Source organism: Antedon bifida, chromosome 5, assembly GCF_963402885.1.
Source record: "Antedon bifida chromosome 5, ecAntBifi1.1, whole genome shotgun sequence".
Taxonomy (NCBI): Eukaryota; Metazoa; Echinodermata; class Crinoidea; order Comatulida; family Antedonidae; genus Antedon; species Antedon bifida.
The window spans coordinates 7,512,909-7,530,881 of record NC_136230.1 but is presented as its reverse complement, the minus strand read 5'-3'; the positions used below and the strand labels follow the sequence as shown (position 1 = coordinate 7,530,881).

Genomic DNA, 17,973 nt, shown 5'->3' with positions numbered 1-17,973 from the left:
GATTTTAAGATACACTGTACTAAGAATTACAGTCAAAGAATTATAAATTAAATCAGTAGATAAATCAGTGTATTTACAAATAGCTAAATAATAATATACACATCCCCCTTGTGGAATGTAACATGATCTATTGGGCCTAGCAAAACAAATTAGGACCAACTCACTACTAAATTCAGGATAGACCCATTTTGTAAATTGCAAGTAGATGCCTGGAGAAACTGACCGCCACATTTATGTTAAAAAGGATGATTGTCCCAAATTTTTAAGTAAATTTTGATAATATATTTGTGACTTTGGTTTATACAATATAAATAAATCACTATAGAAGATATTTTGACCTAAAAATATGTCAAAAATTCATTACATGGAATGTGTCGGAAACAAATTCTTTTATAACACTTTCACCTTCACAATTTTTCAACTTCTGCGAAATCAACTTGTATTTTTGTTGCTTTTAATCAAATACTTGTATAAAATGATAATTCACATAAATTGTTATATTGTAATATTTAAAGTCCTAGTATAAACATATAATCTGAAAATAGGTTTAATTATTCAATGTTCTAATGTAATAGAATGTTAGATATTTTATACACAAAAATATTTGGTCACTCAGTATTGTAAATTTACAGACAACACATGTTTATCAATTAAGGGAGTGCATAAAGTAAGGAAAATATGTTTTCTCCGTTTAACAGATAATCTACTAATACTCACAGCTGTAACTGACACTGTATATTTTCTGTACAACTACAATCTAAAAAATACAAGGAAAAACATTAATAATGGCAATAAACAACATTAACACTTTTTCCAAATCAACATGCTTCTTAATCAATGTCTGAACAATTAAGAAATTTCCTCAAAATGACTTTGGGTATAAGCCGGCTGATTGGGGCCTACATGTGGTCTCAATGCTAATTTCATTTAATATTTTAATCACAAACAATACAATCTGAATTATGTAAATGTTTCATAATAGAAAATGCCTACAAAATAACAGGCAACAGTTCATAAAGTAAGGAAAATATGTTTTCTCTGTTTAACAAATACTCTACTAATACTCACAGCTGTAACTGACACTTTGTATTTTCTACTACAATCTAAAAAATATAAGGAAAAACATTAATAATGGCAATAAACAACATTAACACTTTTTCCAAATCAACATGCTTCTTAATTAATGTCTGAAAAATTAAGAAATTTCCTCGAAATGACTTTGGGTATGGGCCGGCTGATTGGGGCCGGCTGATTGGGGCCTACATGTTGTCTCAATGCTAATTTCATTTAATATTTTAATCACAAACAATAAAATCTGAATTATGTTTAAATGTTTCATAATGGAAAATGCCTACAAAACAACAGGCAACAGTTCACAAAATAAGGAAAATATGTTTTCTCCGTTTAACAGATAATCTACTAATACTCACAGCTGTAGCCAACAATGTATATTTTCTACTACAATCTAAAAAAATACAAGGAAAAACATTAATAATGGCAACAAACAACTTTAACACTTTTTCCAAATCAACATGCTTCTTAATCAATTAAGAAATTTCCTCAAAATGACTTTGGGTATGAAACGGCTGATTGGGGCCTACATGTTGTCTCAATGCTAATTTCATTTTATTTTATTCACAAACAATAAAATCTGAATTATGTAAATGTTTCAGCCTACAAAATAACAGGCAACAGTTCACTCCCAATCATGAAACCATTAATCATCTCTACAAATTATTTATTTTATATACACTACTTACAATATTCTAAAGATACTAAAGTAAAAACAATTGTGTATCTCTTCCAACAGCTACAAGACAAAAATATATTATTATTATAAAAATCAATACAAATTGTGATCAAAACAACCACAATATTTGTAACAATGACAGGTGCGAGCGAAAGGGAACTACGCCGTTTAGTCCTACTAAAAACAGCAAGTATTCTTGTACAGGCTAGGCCTAGGTACACTGCGTAGCAGACCTATTTGTTCGTATTTAACAGGACCGTATTTAACATACACATCAGGCCATACACGATTGTCGTGCTGCTACGGAAGCCATCGGGCTGAAAAACGTCACGACGTTTGCCATCTCTGAAACTACTAAACACACAGCCTTCCCTACGGTGTATAGCACACTAACCACAGACCTCTATATTATAGTATAGTAGTACGCTAGGGTATCGTTTGTAAGTAGCAATTACAAAACAACTACAAATCAAATAATCCACATAATTTCTTACCTATTTCTTATAGTATCTCAATTCTAAACAAACTTGAGTTTGTTATTTATTTACTTAATCGTTGAAGTTCGACGATATAAAATGGTATTTGTAATCAGTAGGAAAGCCAGTCGTCAAATCGTGTCAAATTTCGACTCGGAGAGGGCGCCCTACTTTTCGAAATTAGTTCAAAATTACCAAATTTTGGGGTGTTAGAAAAACACATTATTTGGTAATTTAGTAGTTTATGAATCAAATGTTATCAGTGAAATACTTTTATATATAGTTGTTATATATTGTAATGTAAAATTTAACGACTTTGACCAAACCTATAATGTGTAATTTAATGGCAAAAACGACCGATGTCTTTTTTATGAATTTGTACCCTAAAAACATGTAAAAATAAAATATTAAAAAAAATTGAACAGTCTTGCATTTAAAATCCCTATTAGAGAATTTTATAATCTACAAAATGCGATAATAAGCTAAAGAGTTGGATTGTTGGGACGCAGCTCCGACTATTCAAACTAAAGGTGTCTCTATTCTTATACATCGCAATCAGCGAAACCGCCATTTTGTAAACACATTAACGATCGTATTTATGAACTTACGTAGCGAAAAATAATACTCGATATTGATATTGCCTCAGACAAGTATTCATATAAATAAAAATACTCGGTTACAACTTGTATTATTACTTGTTCATCCCCGACAATACAATATTTATTAAGGTTATTTATAATCGCTATTATTAAACTTGTATACGAGGCCGCGGCCTAGGTCCATTTAGCGAGTGATTGTTCCAGCGGCGAAAAGCCGGTCTATTGACCTCATGATAAGTCGCATCGGGGCTAGCCAATTGTATGACAGTTAAATAAGAAAAGCACCGAAAGATTGCCTATTTACATTACACGTTTGAAAATATAGACAATTAAGAACATCATATATTGATTAGTAGATACTTTTGACAAAGGAAAGGGGAAAAAAAAACTTTTTTTTGTAAACAAAATACTGTATTTTCAAGCAATAATAATAAATACTGTACTTTTTTTTTTTTATATATTATATATATTTATTGAAATGACAGACAAAAGAACTACAATCATGCAGCACACTATATATATATATATATATGATATACAAAGAACTACAATGCATGCAGAATGAAAGACTTTTAGTATGGTTGTTATATTACTGTATTATACAGTGATAACTGTATGATATAGTGAAAAATGCATTAAAATGAGCATACAGAAAGACTTATTGTTCTAATTGCAAAATCTACATAAATATACTATATTTTATATACAATACAATGCATGCACACATTTAATAATACTGTATTTGAAAAATCAAACCTGAAACTAACATATAGGACTACAAAAAATATATAAAAATATAATATATAGGCTAAGTACTATTATATACAAAAACATTACAAGTCATGCAAACATTTAAACTTCTTTGGTATAATATCATGGATGGAATAAACTGATACTGTATTTTATATACAAAACACTACAATACATGCACACATTTAATAATACTGTAACATTGAAACTTCAAACTGGAAACTAACATGACTAGAAAAATATATATATATGTATATAGGCTATGTATTATATACAACAAAATTACAAGGCATGCAAACATTTAAACTTCTTTGGTATAATAATATCATGGATGGAATAAACTGATAAATTAACTAATATGAGGTAGTTTATATACCCTGTTAAATTATTATTGCATAAATAACAAGATGTTTACATTGATAACATGCAGTATTGAAATATATATTTGATTATAGGACTTGTTTATATACATGCAGCATTCAAATAATACTCAACAACAAAAAATAATGAAAGAACAATGTTAAAAAGATCATGGTAATATTTTACTATCAACAGAAAGTAAAAAGTGTTTTTGTGAAAAAAAAGTAGTATTCTGTTACAAGAGATTTCACTGCATTTATTTGAAAGTAACATATATACATAGTAAAAAATTACAAAGTTACAATGTCTCAGTGATTAAAAATTGAAAAGTATCATCGGCATCTGCATCCATGTCATCATCTGAGCAGATAGCAGAACCATCACTTGAATCACTACAAGTAGACTCTGTATCCGAGTCACTGTTAGTAAGGTCTTCATCTTCAAAGTCTTGTGTGTTCTTACATCTTAAACAAGAGCAACCAGGTCCACAATGTTTTTTGCGTTTATGGCACGCACATCTGCCAGTAATACATCCAGTCTTGCATTTGCAGCCATTCTTTAAATATCTAACTGATTCACTTACCTTTAATTTATTTTCCTCAGAGTCCCAGATAACAGTAATCTTGCCTTGGTCTGTCTGGCTCCATCCATACTTTATACAGTCAGGAATTACAACTAAATTTGTACTTGCCTGAGACCATACTAAAGCAACCCAACATGTCCTTAACCAGTGATACTTCAAAGCATCAACTGTTGGCATCCACTGGTCCTCACTTGTGATGCGGTGGAATATACTTTCCCTGATTACAGTAAGAAATTTAACATGTATATCTAGGTCACTCAAATCAGATGTACTTGTACTCACATTATCAAAAAGTTCTTCTGCTGTATCTACGCTAAAGGCAGACATGTGCTGCTGAAAATAAACACAACCAACCAATCTATAAAATGCTAATAGTCCAAGCTCTTGAACACCAGAACCAACCTGATTCAGATAACCTGAATAAACCCCTCCAGTAACAAACCTGCAATGTCTAAAAAACACTTCCATGAATTTCTTTTTTGAATGTCCTTTGAAAAATGAAACATAATCACAACCGCTACAAATAAACAACACCTGAAGATACTCTGGAACATCAGATACCACATCACCAAGAGCCTGCAAAGAAAGGTCATCAGACAATGATGACAACAATGAATTAACACAGAGATACAAATTATCTCCTCTTGAAGCTCTCAACTGGACAACAGCTTTCTTGTCTGCTTTCTTTACAACTGGAAGACCTACATGAAAAGTATCTCGATCTGGGCTATAAATGACAACAGATTTGCAGGATGTTTTAGCAAAATGTAGCCACACTCTTGAATCCCCTTCCTCGTGTGAAGATGTATATTCTGAAACTAAATTGGTTTCATTAGTTCGAGCACAAAAAGCTTTGTCAGTATCTTGACCATCAAAACCTCCTGACGTTATAAAAGTCTGGCCATCATGTAATTTCTGTGAAGCAAGAGAGACAAAGAAACTTGATATTAGATTGACGAGAAGACGTTTCTGGCTCCGCACTCCAAGAAATGCACGCCAGTTGCGTGGTAACTTGTCATCTACATCTATGGAAGAAAATTGAGTGTCAGCTGTACTATCCTGTTTTGAATCACGCCTTGTTCTCTCAACATCCTTTGGACTTAAACCATGTCTACTGGGATGGTCAAACACCACATGAACTTCACTGGCATGGTATTCACGGAATGGTCTTAAAACCCATTGCCTGAAAAGAAAGGACATGTAATCTCTGAATGTCTCATGAGATTGTAATGGGGTAGTGTTGATTAAAAACATTCCCTCTGCTATATATGCTGTTGCTTCCTTGGTGGGAGTATAGATATCTGTGAAAGCATTAGGATACCTTGAATTAAAAAAAGTAGATGAAACAGCCTTACTAGCTTTGTACGGTATGCCATCTGCTGAACATAAAGCCCTAGGAAGAGAAAGAACTTGGTGAAAGTCAGATATAGCCTGATTTTGTGATTTTGACCAAGCAACCTGTTTTCTTAAACAGGATATCTGTAATTTCTGATCTTGGATTTCCTTTCTCTGTTTTGCAACAGTCTTCTTTGGCGGAGTGAAAGTGGTGATATTTCTTCTCTTTCGTTGTGGTCGCTTTGCACCTGGAACATTAAGAACTATACATTTAAGGTAAGAGTTTAAATCTTGCTGGCCATATTCAAAGAAATTCAGCAAATCGGTGGAGGCTTTTGGTGCTGCAGCTTGTCCTGTGAATAAATGGTATAAAAGATCAGAAGGACCTGTATTCAATATTGTAGCACTCTGCAGTTCTGTGAAAAAAACAAGTATATTCTCTTCTTCATATTTAATTAGAGAAGGAGACAGAAATTGAGGTGATGAATATCCAATTTTACGACTCAACTGTAAGGATAAATTGCATACAGATCGTGTGCGGTGTGGAAGATAGTGTACTAGCTTTGATAATCCTTCTGTTCCTGTTGTTGTCAAAGCCATCTTTACATTCTTGTTGATTACCATCTCATGTGCCTCATCAAGGGCTACACATGACCAATTATCGCCAGTGATACTAACTGTAAATGCACCCTGTGAAAAGCATTCAAGAATGTGTGCAGGATATTTCTTTAGATCAGCTATATGAAAAGGAATTATTTTTAGATACATGTGCCTATCTAATGCATGGAATAATGGAGTTAGCTGGAGAACACATGCATTCCTAAGATCAAAATTTCGACTGCGAATAGCAAGATAAAGATTAATGTAATGGAACATATCACGATGAACAAAGTGATGCCAGAACCTGAAAGTTGCATTTTTGAGACATAATTCACTACAAAACTTGTCGAATCTTTCCTTGTATACTGGGTGAGCTGATAACATTGAACTAGTATCCAGATATGAAAAATGTTCGCTATTCAAAGAAGCAGAAATACAATCATTAATATTAGATGTAATCTCATCTCGCAATTCCGTACTATCAAAAAATGCTTTAACCTGAAATTGATAAAAAGCCTCCCAAACCTGCAAAAGAAAATGATGTGTTGTGTCAAAAACAGTGGCATTAGCAACAGATGTAAGCTTAGCACCACGATATCCTCCTTTCAGCAATAAGTCCTTGAGACCTGCATCTAGGTACACTTTCATAATAGGGCCCTGACAGTTCTTTAAAAGATGCCAATCACCTATGTAGGGTAACATCCAGTCAAGGTCTGTACCATACTCCCTTTTCAAATTCATTAGAATGTCATATGTTTTTCCATCACCTGCCACAACCAATTGATCTCTGGAATTACCAATATCATATTTAGTATACAGCATTGACAACGAGTGTTTAATTGTCTCCTTGCTGTCAGCTGGTTCGGGAAGAACTGCAACAAACTGAATTTCGGATTTCTCGGTGTTGGGAAAGCCGACACTATGATGTGCAGCTTTCAAACCTGGTAAAGAGAGTTCTGGTTTTGTTAGTTTTGCCGAAGTCTTTGTCAGGATATACTGAAAAAGAAAATGTTCCTGTTTAGATAAAGCAGCAGACTCATCATTTGACAGCTGGAAGTCTTCTAAATTCAGATTGGAACATCGACCTCTCTGTGGATTAAGTGGATTAAACATTTGATTAGAACCGCTGTGATAACTTGACACTGTTGACTGACAAATTCTCCTTTCTCTTCCAATTTCCACCTGCTGTACCATGCTGCTCTGAGTTACCTGGGGAACCTGAGAAACAGTAGTTAAATTTGTCTTACATGCTGTAGGTAAGGATTGAACAGCCTGAATTGAGGTACCGTGGAATCCACGCGAGTGCTCCGATGATCGGACAGCTGCATATTGTGAGTTTTTGTCAATGTTATCTATAGAAACAACTGTGAATGAATTAGTTAAAAACTGTTTATTGACCATCTCCTGTTCTGCAACATGTTTCTGGTACCTAAGTAAAGTGTCTTTTGATACACATATCCCAAACTGTGACAAGATACTTACACATTTCCCAGAGGAGTGTGTAAACTTGTCAACAATATCAGTGATTAGCATATGGAAAGGAAGATAAGCCTGGTCATTTTGCAAAAACAGAAGGCAACATATTAGATTGAGTCTCTTCAATTGCTTACTATGACTCAGTGTTGTTGACTTGTGTGTAGTCATGTAATGAGTATCCCATTTAAATGTCATCTTATTATAAAAAGACTTAACTTCTTGCTTATTTAGACTTATTCGCACAAGAAAGTTCCAAACAACAGGATCTAAAGACCTAATGAGTGAAATGAAATCAAATGTATCAATAGGTAACTTATTATCGGAAAACACCTTAGCCTGAGTGGCCACTCTAGACTGTAGATCATCAGCTGCAGCTGTCAAATGACACTTACCTTGAGCCTCTAAACCTTTTAGTTTTCTCTCCATTTCCTCCACATGCCTTTTAAGTCGCTCATTCTCCTTATTGCACTCGTACAGGGATTTCAACAAACAATTCTGGATGTCGGTACCAAACCTTCTAAAAACAATTCCTAAACGTTCGTTTCCAGGGACACTGTAGCTTGTTACACATTCACCTAATGACGCCCTTATACGTTTAAGTAATAGTTTCTTTATCTGCTTTTCAGTTAATTTGTGTAATTCATGATTCCTGCATTGTGATACATCAAACAACAGACAACTTTCAGAAAAATGCTGATAGAGTTTATCTAGTAAAATTGCTTTATCAGAAAGCAAAACCTCCCCTAAGTGAATTACAGACTTGTAGATGCTTACATCAATGCAGCTCTGGCGATCAACATTTTCTTGAAGTGAATCGATGAGACTCTGAAAGAAATGTTTGGAACATCGCTGTTCTCTGATGAATGACTCACCTTTACAGTACCTATGGTATGATGCAAAACATGATAAACATAAATGCATGTTTGCCAAGTCCATATCTTCAGCATACAAATTAAGTGCAATCAAATACGATTTAAATTTGTCAACATCATCGCCACATGATCTATTGCTGCCACCCGGTGTACGATGATCACATACACTACAATTTTCAGACGGTGAGAGAAAACGGTTATAGATATTATAATGCAAATGACAAATAAAAAACTTACCATCCAATTGTGGTACCTGCTTAACATGGGCTTCTGGAAGCTGGAAACATTGCCTTAACTTACATTCATCCCCTTTGTCAGTTTGGTGGATTTGGTGAAGATTTGTGCAATTTGGAACAAGGCACGATCTAGGGTCTACCTTTGGTTTCTTTGCTATCGGTTGTTCAGTAGTATTCCACTTCCTATGGCAATTCCAACAAATACAATCCATCTCACTTACCTTAAAATGTTGCTGCAAGTTTTCTACTGCTAATGCATGGTTTGGTAGAGCATTTGCAATATGCCAATATCTGTTTTCAGTTGCACCACAGATCTTGCATGGACCACCTTCCCTGGATGGATGAGTCCGTTGACAGTTACTACCACGAGGCATTCTAAGTATTAATTAATGTGTACCTACCTTTCACTTACCTTACTGTAGCAATAAATATCTAAAACTTACATTTAAACTAGGCCGATAGGCCTAGATATTATTATTATCAACCACACCTGAAAAATAACAATTATGCAAATATTAATTAATAATTGTTCAACACACAGCAGTTGAGTACACTACTAGGCATACTATTATTAATTAATATGGCCTAAGCCTACTCTAATGAAGGCCTAGGCTTGGCTAATTAATAATAAAAATAGGCTACAACTATACTATACTATATTATCTATAGTACAGTAAAAATTAATAAATAATAATATGGTTTTATATTTTACTATTACTAGACCTAGGCCTAGTAGTAATATTTTGTACTAGGCTAAATACTAATGAATACAATTAATAATAAAAAAAAAAGCCTACTACTACTAGGCCTACTAAAAGAGGCTTATATTGTGATGGATTTATTGTACTATCCTATTATTATTATTAAATATTATAATAAAACTCATAGGCTAGCTAGGCCTCGTAGGCCTAGGTCCAGACAGATATGGTATGTCGTACGTTAACGACCGAATAAACCCCCACAGGCGACACATAGAACACGCGTTCCCATCTCATCCTATACAAACACACGTGGCTCGCGTCGCCATAACCATTAAAACAGCTAGAAAAGATACCTACCTTTTACGGCCTAGTAGTTCACCAAAAAAATTTGAACAGGTTAGAAATATCTCACACTCGATGAAACTAATATTACTCTTTATACAACAATTGATTAAAATTGTTTTTATTTGTTGGGACGCACCTCCGACTATTCAGAAAAATGACAACAAAACAGAAGACAAATCGTACCACATTTGTGCATTTTACGAGTCTCGACTTTTACCGCCGAATGCTTTGATAAGCTTCGGTTTTTTCCGAAAGAAAGCGATTGGTTATCAAACTATACTTATTAGGAAATTGTTTTACCATAATAGGAAATGTGGGGCGGGTCTTAAATATTCATGAGAGCTTTAAATAAAACAGCAATTATTTGCTAGGCGACGCAAATTCCTGTTTTCAGTTTTCAACGACAGAGGGCGCTTCAAAATTGCTAATGCGGAAGTAAGTCGATTTTACACGATTTAACGGTCAAATCGCGAAGTGGCTTTCCCACTGTAATAATATTATCAGAGAGCGACTCTTAAAAACCAACATGGAGTTTACCAACGACATACCACAACACAACACGTTGTCACGTTGTCTAATTTTCTCTCCTTTCGGTTCACCTACAGTATGGCATGCAATCCTCGCCAAAATTACCAATATATTATAACGAATAACGAAAATTAGTTTTCACGTCAGACCTATGTATTCTACGTGTATATTAGACGTTGCCTTTTCGCGGATAACCCGAACTCGTCAAAGTGACGAGTTCAAATCTAGTTGGTTATCCGCACTTTGGCGGATAACCCCTTGTTATTGTCAGGATCTTTTTTTTTTTTTTCTTTTTTTTCTTTTTTCTTCTTTCTTTCCCAGAATTTTGTTGCGCGTGTATCTCAAAATCTTCCTAACATAACATTGTATAACTTTATCAGAAGATTGACCTCTATCTGAAGATGTCGTAATAAGGTTTTCGGTCCAGTCCGAGTTGCGCAGTGTAAGTTACGCGCGATTTTATGAATTTCAATGATTGATCATAGATTAAAAACCAAAAGTCATTTTGTATTGAAACTTGGTGAAAATTTAAGTCATATCAAGCGCAAACTTTCTATGGATTAAAAATGGCAGGTTGCGAAGAAAGTTACGCGCGCACGCGCGTTTAAAATTTCAAATTGCGAAAAATCCATTTCTAATCAACTTTCTACGCGTTTCATGTCATTTTGAGCATTTCAAAAATTCCCACGCGTGCGCAATGTTTTTACGCGCGCGTGCGCACGTAGGGCAAAAACATGTTTTTTTTTGCTTGATTTTTGTTTTTTCAGCCTTTTCTAGTAATTTTACCAACTTTCAAACAATTTCGACTTAAAATCACATCATACGAGCACGTAGAATTGAACAATTTGCGCGCGTTTTTGATAAACAATTTCAAAAATTTGTCAAAATTATACCTTTTTTTAAACAGTCATAGATTCTAAACTACATGGTCAATTTTATTTTTTTTTACATATTCTGAAAGTAGATGAGTTGTAGATATAGAATCATGCATCCATTTGGCTAATCGGATATTGTGACGTCGTCGTATGGCCACTCCAATATCAAATATAGGATTTTTGTCTCTTTCGTCATAGCTCATCACATTTAATTGAGCGCATCTCTACTTATCCATATTCCATTTTCCTCAATTTTGTAATATTGTCTAGGTCAATTAATTATCTTTTACATGATTTACCATTTTTAAAATTGTGATGACGTCATCATGTTCAAAAGCGTCAATAACTTTGGTCACTTATTTTCACCTATTCTGAACTGTATGTAGTACGTATACAGTATATAGTGTATACCGTATATACTTTGACGTGAAGCAAAATAGAGAGCGCACTAACATTTTTTCAATAGCATAATCGTTTTTCTGTGCGCAATATTCTAACGTATGACGTGCGCGTGGCTTTTGGGCTGCGGATAACCTAACTCGTACGTAGTGACGAGTTCAAATCTAGTTTTTCTTTCTTATTCTTCTTTCTTTCCCAGAATTTTGTTGCGCGTGTATCTCTAAATATTCTTAACATAACATTGTATAACTTTATCAGAAGATTGACCTCTATCTGAAGATGTCGTAATAAGGTTTTCAGTCCCGTCCGAGTTGCGCAGCGTAAGTTACGCGCGATTTTATGAATTTCAATGATTGATCATAGATTAAAAACCAAAAGTCATTTTGTATTGAAACTTGGTGAAAATTTAAGTCATATCAAGCGCAAACTTTCTATGGATTAAAAATGGCAGGTTGCGCAGAAAGTTACGCGCGCACGCGCGTTTAAAATTTCAAAATGCGAAAAATCAACTTCTAATCAATTTTCTACGCGTTTTATGTCATTTTAAGCATTTCAAAAATTCCCACTCGCGCGCAATTTTTTTACGCGCGCGTTCGCACATGGCGCAAAAAAAAAATTTTTTGCTTGATTTATGTTTTTTCGGCCTTTTCTAGTAATTTTATCAACTTTTCAAACAATTTCGACTTAAAATCACGTCATACGAGCACGTCGAATTGCACAATTCGCGCGTGTTTTTGATGAAAAAGTTCAAAAATGTGTGCAAATTATGCCTTTGTTTAAACAGTCATAGATTCTAAACTACGTGGTGGACTTTTTTTTAATTACATATTCTGGAAGTAGAGGAGTTGTAGATATCGAATCATGCATCGATATGGCTAACCGGACATTGTGAGGTCATCGTATGGCCACTCGAATATGAAATATAGGATTTTTGTCTCTTTCGTCATAGCTCGTCACATTTAATAGAGCGCATCTCCACTTATCCGTATTCCATTGCCCTCCATTTTTTTATATTGGCTAGGTCAGTCAATTATCTTTCGCATGATTCACCATTTTTAAAATTGTTATGACGTCATCATGTGCAAAAGCGTCAATAACTTTGGTCACTTATTTTCACCTATTCTGCACTGTATGTAGTACGTATACAGTATATAGTGTATATACTTAGACGTGACACAACATAGAGAGCACACTAACATTTTTTAAATGCTTTGTCGTCATATTTCATCACTTCACTATAGAGTGTGCATCTTGGTTCATTATGTTCTCGTTGAGATAAATTGCCTTCCGAAAATCTTTAAAAAAAAACCTACTATCTCAGTTAAAGTCAAAATCTTGTACCAAAGGATATAATAGTTATGATAAAACTAATAACATCACACCATAACTGTTAAAAATATAATCTTTTATTTCAAATTTAAATATGTATAAAATGTATTTATTTATAACAATTACTTCCTATTTGAAGAAATGTAACAAAAAAGATAAAATTGGACATATTTGTCAACATAAGTCTGTTTTTAGCAGACTCTATAACTCACTATGTCGGTCGGTCGGTAAACACTAACTCAAATGAGCGCGCGCGACTGCAGCCCGTATACGGCTATAAATTAGTTTTTAAACATGTTGGTGATGAGTAATTGTAGCTATACTTAGTATATACATGTTAATTTGTAAATAGTCGTGGATTGTTTAAACACATATTTATTGATACGTAAAAGATTCTTATTTTTCAATTCTCTCTATAATAACTACATTAAATCTTATATCAATAATTGAATCCTTTGCCGCGATTAAACAATTATGAAAGAGCGAATGACTGCATTATTGAATTCCTAAAAACCCGGATCCCATTTTGTTTGAAGAGATGAATCTATTCCATTGAACACCTAAAACCAAAATAAATTTAATTGATTATTCATGTGGAGAGCAGCAACAACATATTATAAAACCAATTATAAAACTGAAATTAGGTATAGGCGTATTGGTAATCGAATAAAACAAAATCGTATTTCTTTCTTCTGTAAATATCTGGAACTTTTTATTTTTAACATTAATTGAATACTGGTAGATACTGTAAGATTAGTATGTAAAACTACATACTTCTAGTTCATGTTCAAAATCAGAAAATTATTCATAGATAATATAAACAAAGGTCCCTATATTATTCACATAAAAAAGATAAAAATGAGTTTACTTAACTCACCTGATATTGTTTCTCCTAAAAAGGAGAATGACATGGGTTGAAGTTAGATATTATTCACAGCCTCTCGTGGACAGATAGCCACAATGATATCCAATTTATTTTTATTTTGTTCATGTTTTGTATAAGTTATTATATTATTCTTTTTGTTTGTCTTTTTAAGTATTACTTCCCTGTATATAATTAGATAGAATATTTTGATGTTGCACATGTTGTGATAAAGCCTAATAGTAGTTCATTTTCATAATTGTTAAAACAATTAATTAATACTATACAATTTCAATTTCCATTCATATAAACATAATCCAAGTAATTAAAATCATTGAAATTAAAATTTAATTTGAATGGCTTCATGATAGCTATAATAAACTGGAATTACTTCAGCCTGTAATGAATCAAGACCTTTGCTATAGACATGATCAATCAATGTATTGTTTTCAGTGGTGGAACTTGTAACATGTTGTTGGTACTCATTTTCTGACATTAAATGATTTACTCTAGAAGATTGTTTGAAAAGATTTTCATTAAAATCACCCATTACAATACATTTTGTACTCATTTTATGTAACTCTTCCAAATGTTTTCTCAAATTTAGACAGAATTGATTAATATCATAACTTGGGGGTCGATAAATTACTGACACGGCAACAGAAATCGGACTTGTTATTAAAAATGAAAGTGCTTCTATATCATTATTACATATGTTTAATCTGCTTGAAGACGTATTCTTGGCATACACTGCAACGCCACCATGAGCCTGATGTTTTATTTTGGAACTGAGGTAATTTGTATTAGAATACGAATCATACCTTGTTTGGTGATAAAATTTATACGGCTCAATGCGTACGTCAAAAACATCATCATCCTTGTTCAACCATGTTTCAGTTAGACATATGATATTATAATTCATAAACAAATCATTACAATGAAGATCAACAAAATGTTGTTTAAGTCCTTGAATGTTATGTAACATTATTGAAAATCTAGAATCCGAATCATGACCTTGTTTATTACATTGTACGTATGAATCCATATTATTTAAGCACTTCTTTATGTTTGGATCACAATAAATCAGACTAGGTTTAAAATTTTCAATAGTAAGTCCAGATATTGAAGTAACACGACTGAGGCCTACATATGCTTGTCCAGGCGTAAAAGTATCTTTAAGGCAAACCACTGCTTTATCCATTGTCATTCCTTGCACTTTATGAACTGTGCATGCATATGCTAATTTGAGAGGAAATTGTTTTCGACTGTATTTTTTTCCCATAGATTCTTTAAACATTTCAATTGCCTGAATACCAATGTCATTATTGTCAAATTTTACTTTAATAGATACTGGTTTGGTGTTATGGTCAGGTTTGACTATTTCATCAACATGTCCCATACATCCATTCGTTAAGCCTTTTTTAACATCTACATTTTTAATCAACATCACTCTGGCATTAATTGCAATCCACAAATAATTTAGTAAACTAGTTTGACGTGAATTCCGAGGTTTGTCACAATTTTTGTTCTGTTTCTTGCTGTTTACTACACTATCTTCTGCTTCAATGCATACAATGTCTGTACAGGTTTTGTGCAACATTTTTTTATTCCATTCATCAACTTGTTTGTTGCGTGGGTAAATATGAACAGCATCTTCACATTCTTCACCTGTTTCACGTGATTTTAGAACTAATAAATCGTTATCAGACAAACAATCATGTTTTTCTTTTGTACGCAATTTGTTTAACAATAAAGCAAATTCTTTATCTTCTTTTTGCCTCATGATTTGATCTAACTGTACTTGCTTAAAGTTATCTATCCACAGTGAGCTTTCCAATGTGTCTTTATATAACGAACTGCCCATCACCGGGGGTAACTGATAAAAATCACCAACAGCAATTACTGAAATGTTACCAAATGGACTATCATTGCGTACTTGTTTTATTTGCCTTAATCGTCCGTGGATATACCAAAGTAACCTTTGATTTACCATTGATATTTCATCTATAATAACAATTTGCAACTGACCCAATTTATTACGAAGTGCACTTATTTTTTCTTCTCCAAGTGGTTGATATGGAAGTGAGATATTAATCGGGATAGACAAAGCACTATGTATTGTTTGGCCTTTAATATTATATGCTGCAATCCCTGTAGGAGCTAATTTTAATAATGACAAATCATCGGGATTTTCCATAATTTTTTCCAAGAATACGTGTCGCTTCATTATAAATACAATTTACCAAATGACTTTTCCCTGTACCAGCGCCTCCAGTTATGAAAGTGTAAAATGGTTCAGGTTTTTTACCATTAACTTTGTCTAAACACCATTGTCTTGTCTTATAAAATATATGTTGTTGTTTTTCATTTAAAGATCGAATCATTTTGTTCAATTCTGGCCTTGGAATATTAGATGAATTAGACTCTACTTTAGATGTATGGTTTTTTTGAAGTCCAAAATCTGGAATGAAATATTCATTTTCTTCATCATCAACGTCTACATTTGGCTTTGGGTTGTCTAACCTTTCTTTTTCGCTTTCTGGACATAATAGGCTCCATGCATCTTCTTGTGGTCCAAATTTTGATAAAAACTCTTTTGCTTCTTCAACATCATCAGCACTTTTTTCATATTGTTTCATGTTTCCATTAACTATGGAATTTACAGTTTGCAATTTACAGCCGCATAATTTCACACATCCTTTCTCATAAAATTGTTCATACGTTTCAAAATTTGGTGGTTTTAACTGTTCATCTTTTCGAAATGGTAGAAATAACTGAAGTATACTCAAAAAATATTTCTCAGGTGCTGCATCCATTGGAAATCGAGGGTATCTTATTATAGCATTGCTAGTTCTTGTTCTTTTTTGGATGAATCCCAACTGTTTTTTTAATTGAAATACATTCTTTTTTTGTTTATTTCCTTTCATTTCTGATAAACTCAATATTCTATATTCTGAACAAAATTTCGCAAGGCACATTTTATTAAATTCAGAACTATTAGGTCGAGCTTTATATTTGTCTATTTTATTTGGTAACCATGCACTTACATCATCATCTGCTTTGTTTTTAATTACACTTAGTGGTAAGCTCATTCTAACAGGATTAGGTCCTACTGGGATAAATTCAACTTTCCTTGAACATTCTTTTAACCTCAAACTACAAACACGATAAATACTTTCTTGTGCAGACACTTCTCGATTATTCATATACACATTACCAAGTTTTCGTAAACTTTGCCTAGCATCTTCATTGCCTTCTTTTACTTCTGATGTTGCATGAGATAATAGTAAGCCCATTTCACGTTCAGATTTCGACATATATCCTATAACGTAAATAATACATGCATACACATTTGTAATATACTGAATATCCATATTAGCATTCCATGCTCTCAATAAGGAAGGATTATATTGATTTACCCACACATCTTGAGGGTTTCTCTTTATAACAATCTTTTCCTCAGTAGCTACACAATTATTTGCTTTCTCAAATGCACTCTGTGTAATACCTAAACTTTGGAAAAGTTCTATTGCATTTTGATATGTTCCTTCATTACTCACAGCATCTTTTACTGAGGTTAATAGCTCCATTGCTTGTTTATTGTCATCATTATCATCACTTTCTTTATCCGCAATTGTAGGTCTCATAACAAATGTATTTCCAGAAGGTTGTCTGGGGAAGTTAAATCTGCAGTTTGTTCCCTTTTTTTTACATGATTTAGAATGTCTTTTACTGTGAATTTGCACACTTTTAACAATTTCATTCAGTTCAGGATCTACATTTTCACATGGCACAGCACAAGAAATATATTTATCGACAAAATTAATAACTTCGTTATCTTTATCTGTACCAAAAATAGGAGCATTTTCAACCCATACTAACATATGAACATGTGGA

At 33.2% G+C, this 17,973-nt stretch overlaps 1 protein-coding gene and 1 long non-coding RNA gene across 3 annotated transcripts in view; both read right to left on the bottom strand.

Moving 5' to 3' along the window:
- LOC144842959 (uncharacterized) overlaps window positions 1-17,973 on the bottom strand; it is a 73,287-nt gene that overhangs the window by 46,233 nt on the left and 9,081 nt on the right. The window contains exons 1-2 of one of the 2 annotated variants that reach the window (XR_013612204.1): window positions 2,245-2,647; window positions 1,761-1,810 (exon numbers count right to left, since the gene is read on the bottom strand). This is a non-coding gene — a long non-coding RNA (uncharacterized LOC144842959). Of the gene's footprint in view, window positions 1-1,430; window positions 1,466-1,760; window positions 1,811-2,244; window positions 2,648-17,973 lie in introns of those variants that run through there. The other variant, XR_013612203.1, reaches the window with a different exon arrangement.
- On the bottom strand, window positions 4,033-9,491 carry LOC144842928 (uncharacterized). Its single transcript, XM_078699533.1, has one exon. It carries the CDS (start codon window positions 9,409-9,411, stop codon window positions 4,234-4,236), a length of 5,178 nt encoding a protein of 1,725 aa, XP_078555659.1. The 5' UTR covers window positions 9,412-9,491; the 3' UTR covers window positions 4,033-4,233.

What these genes read in the sequence shown, in the direction of transcription:
- LOC144842928 (XM_078699533.1), bottom strand. Translation starts at nt 9,411, where the DNA reads ATGCCTCGTGGTAGTAACTGTCAACGGACTCATCCATCCAGGGAAGGT.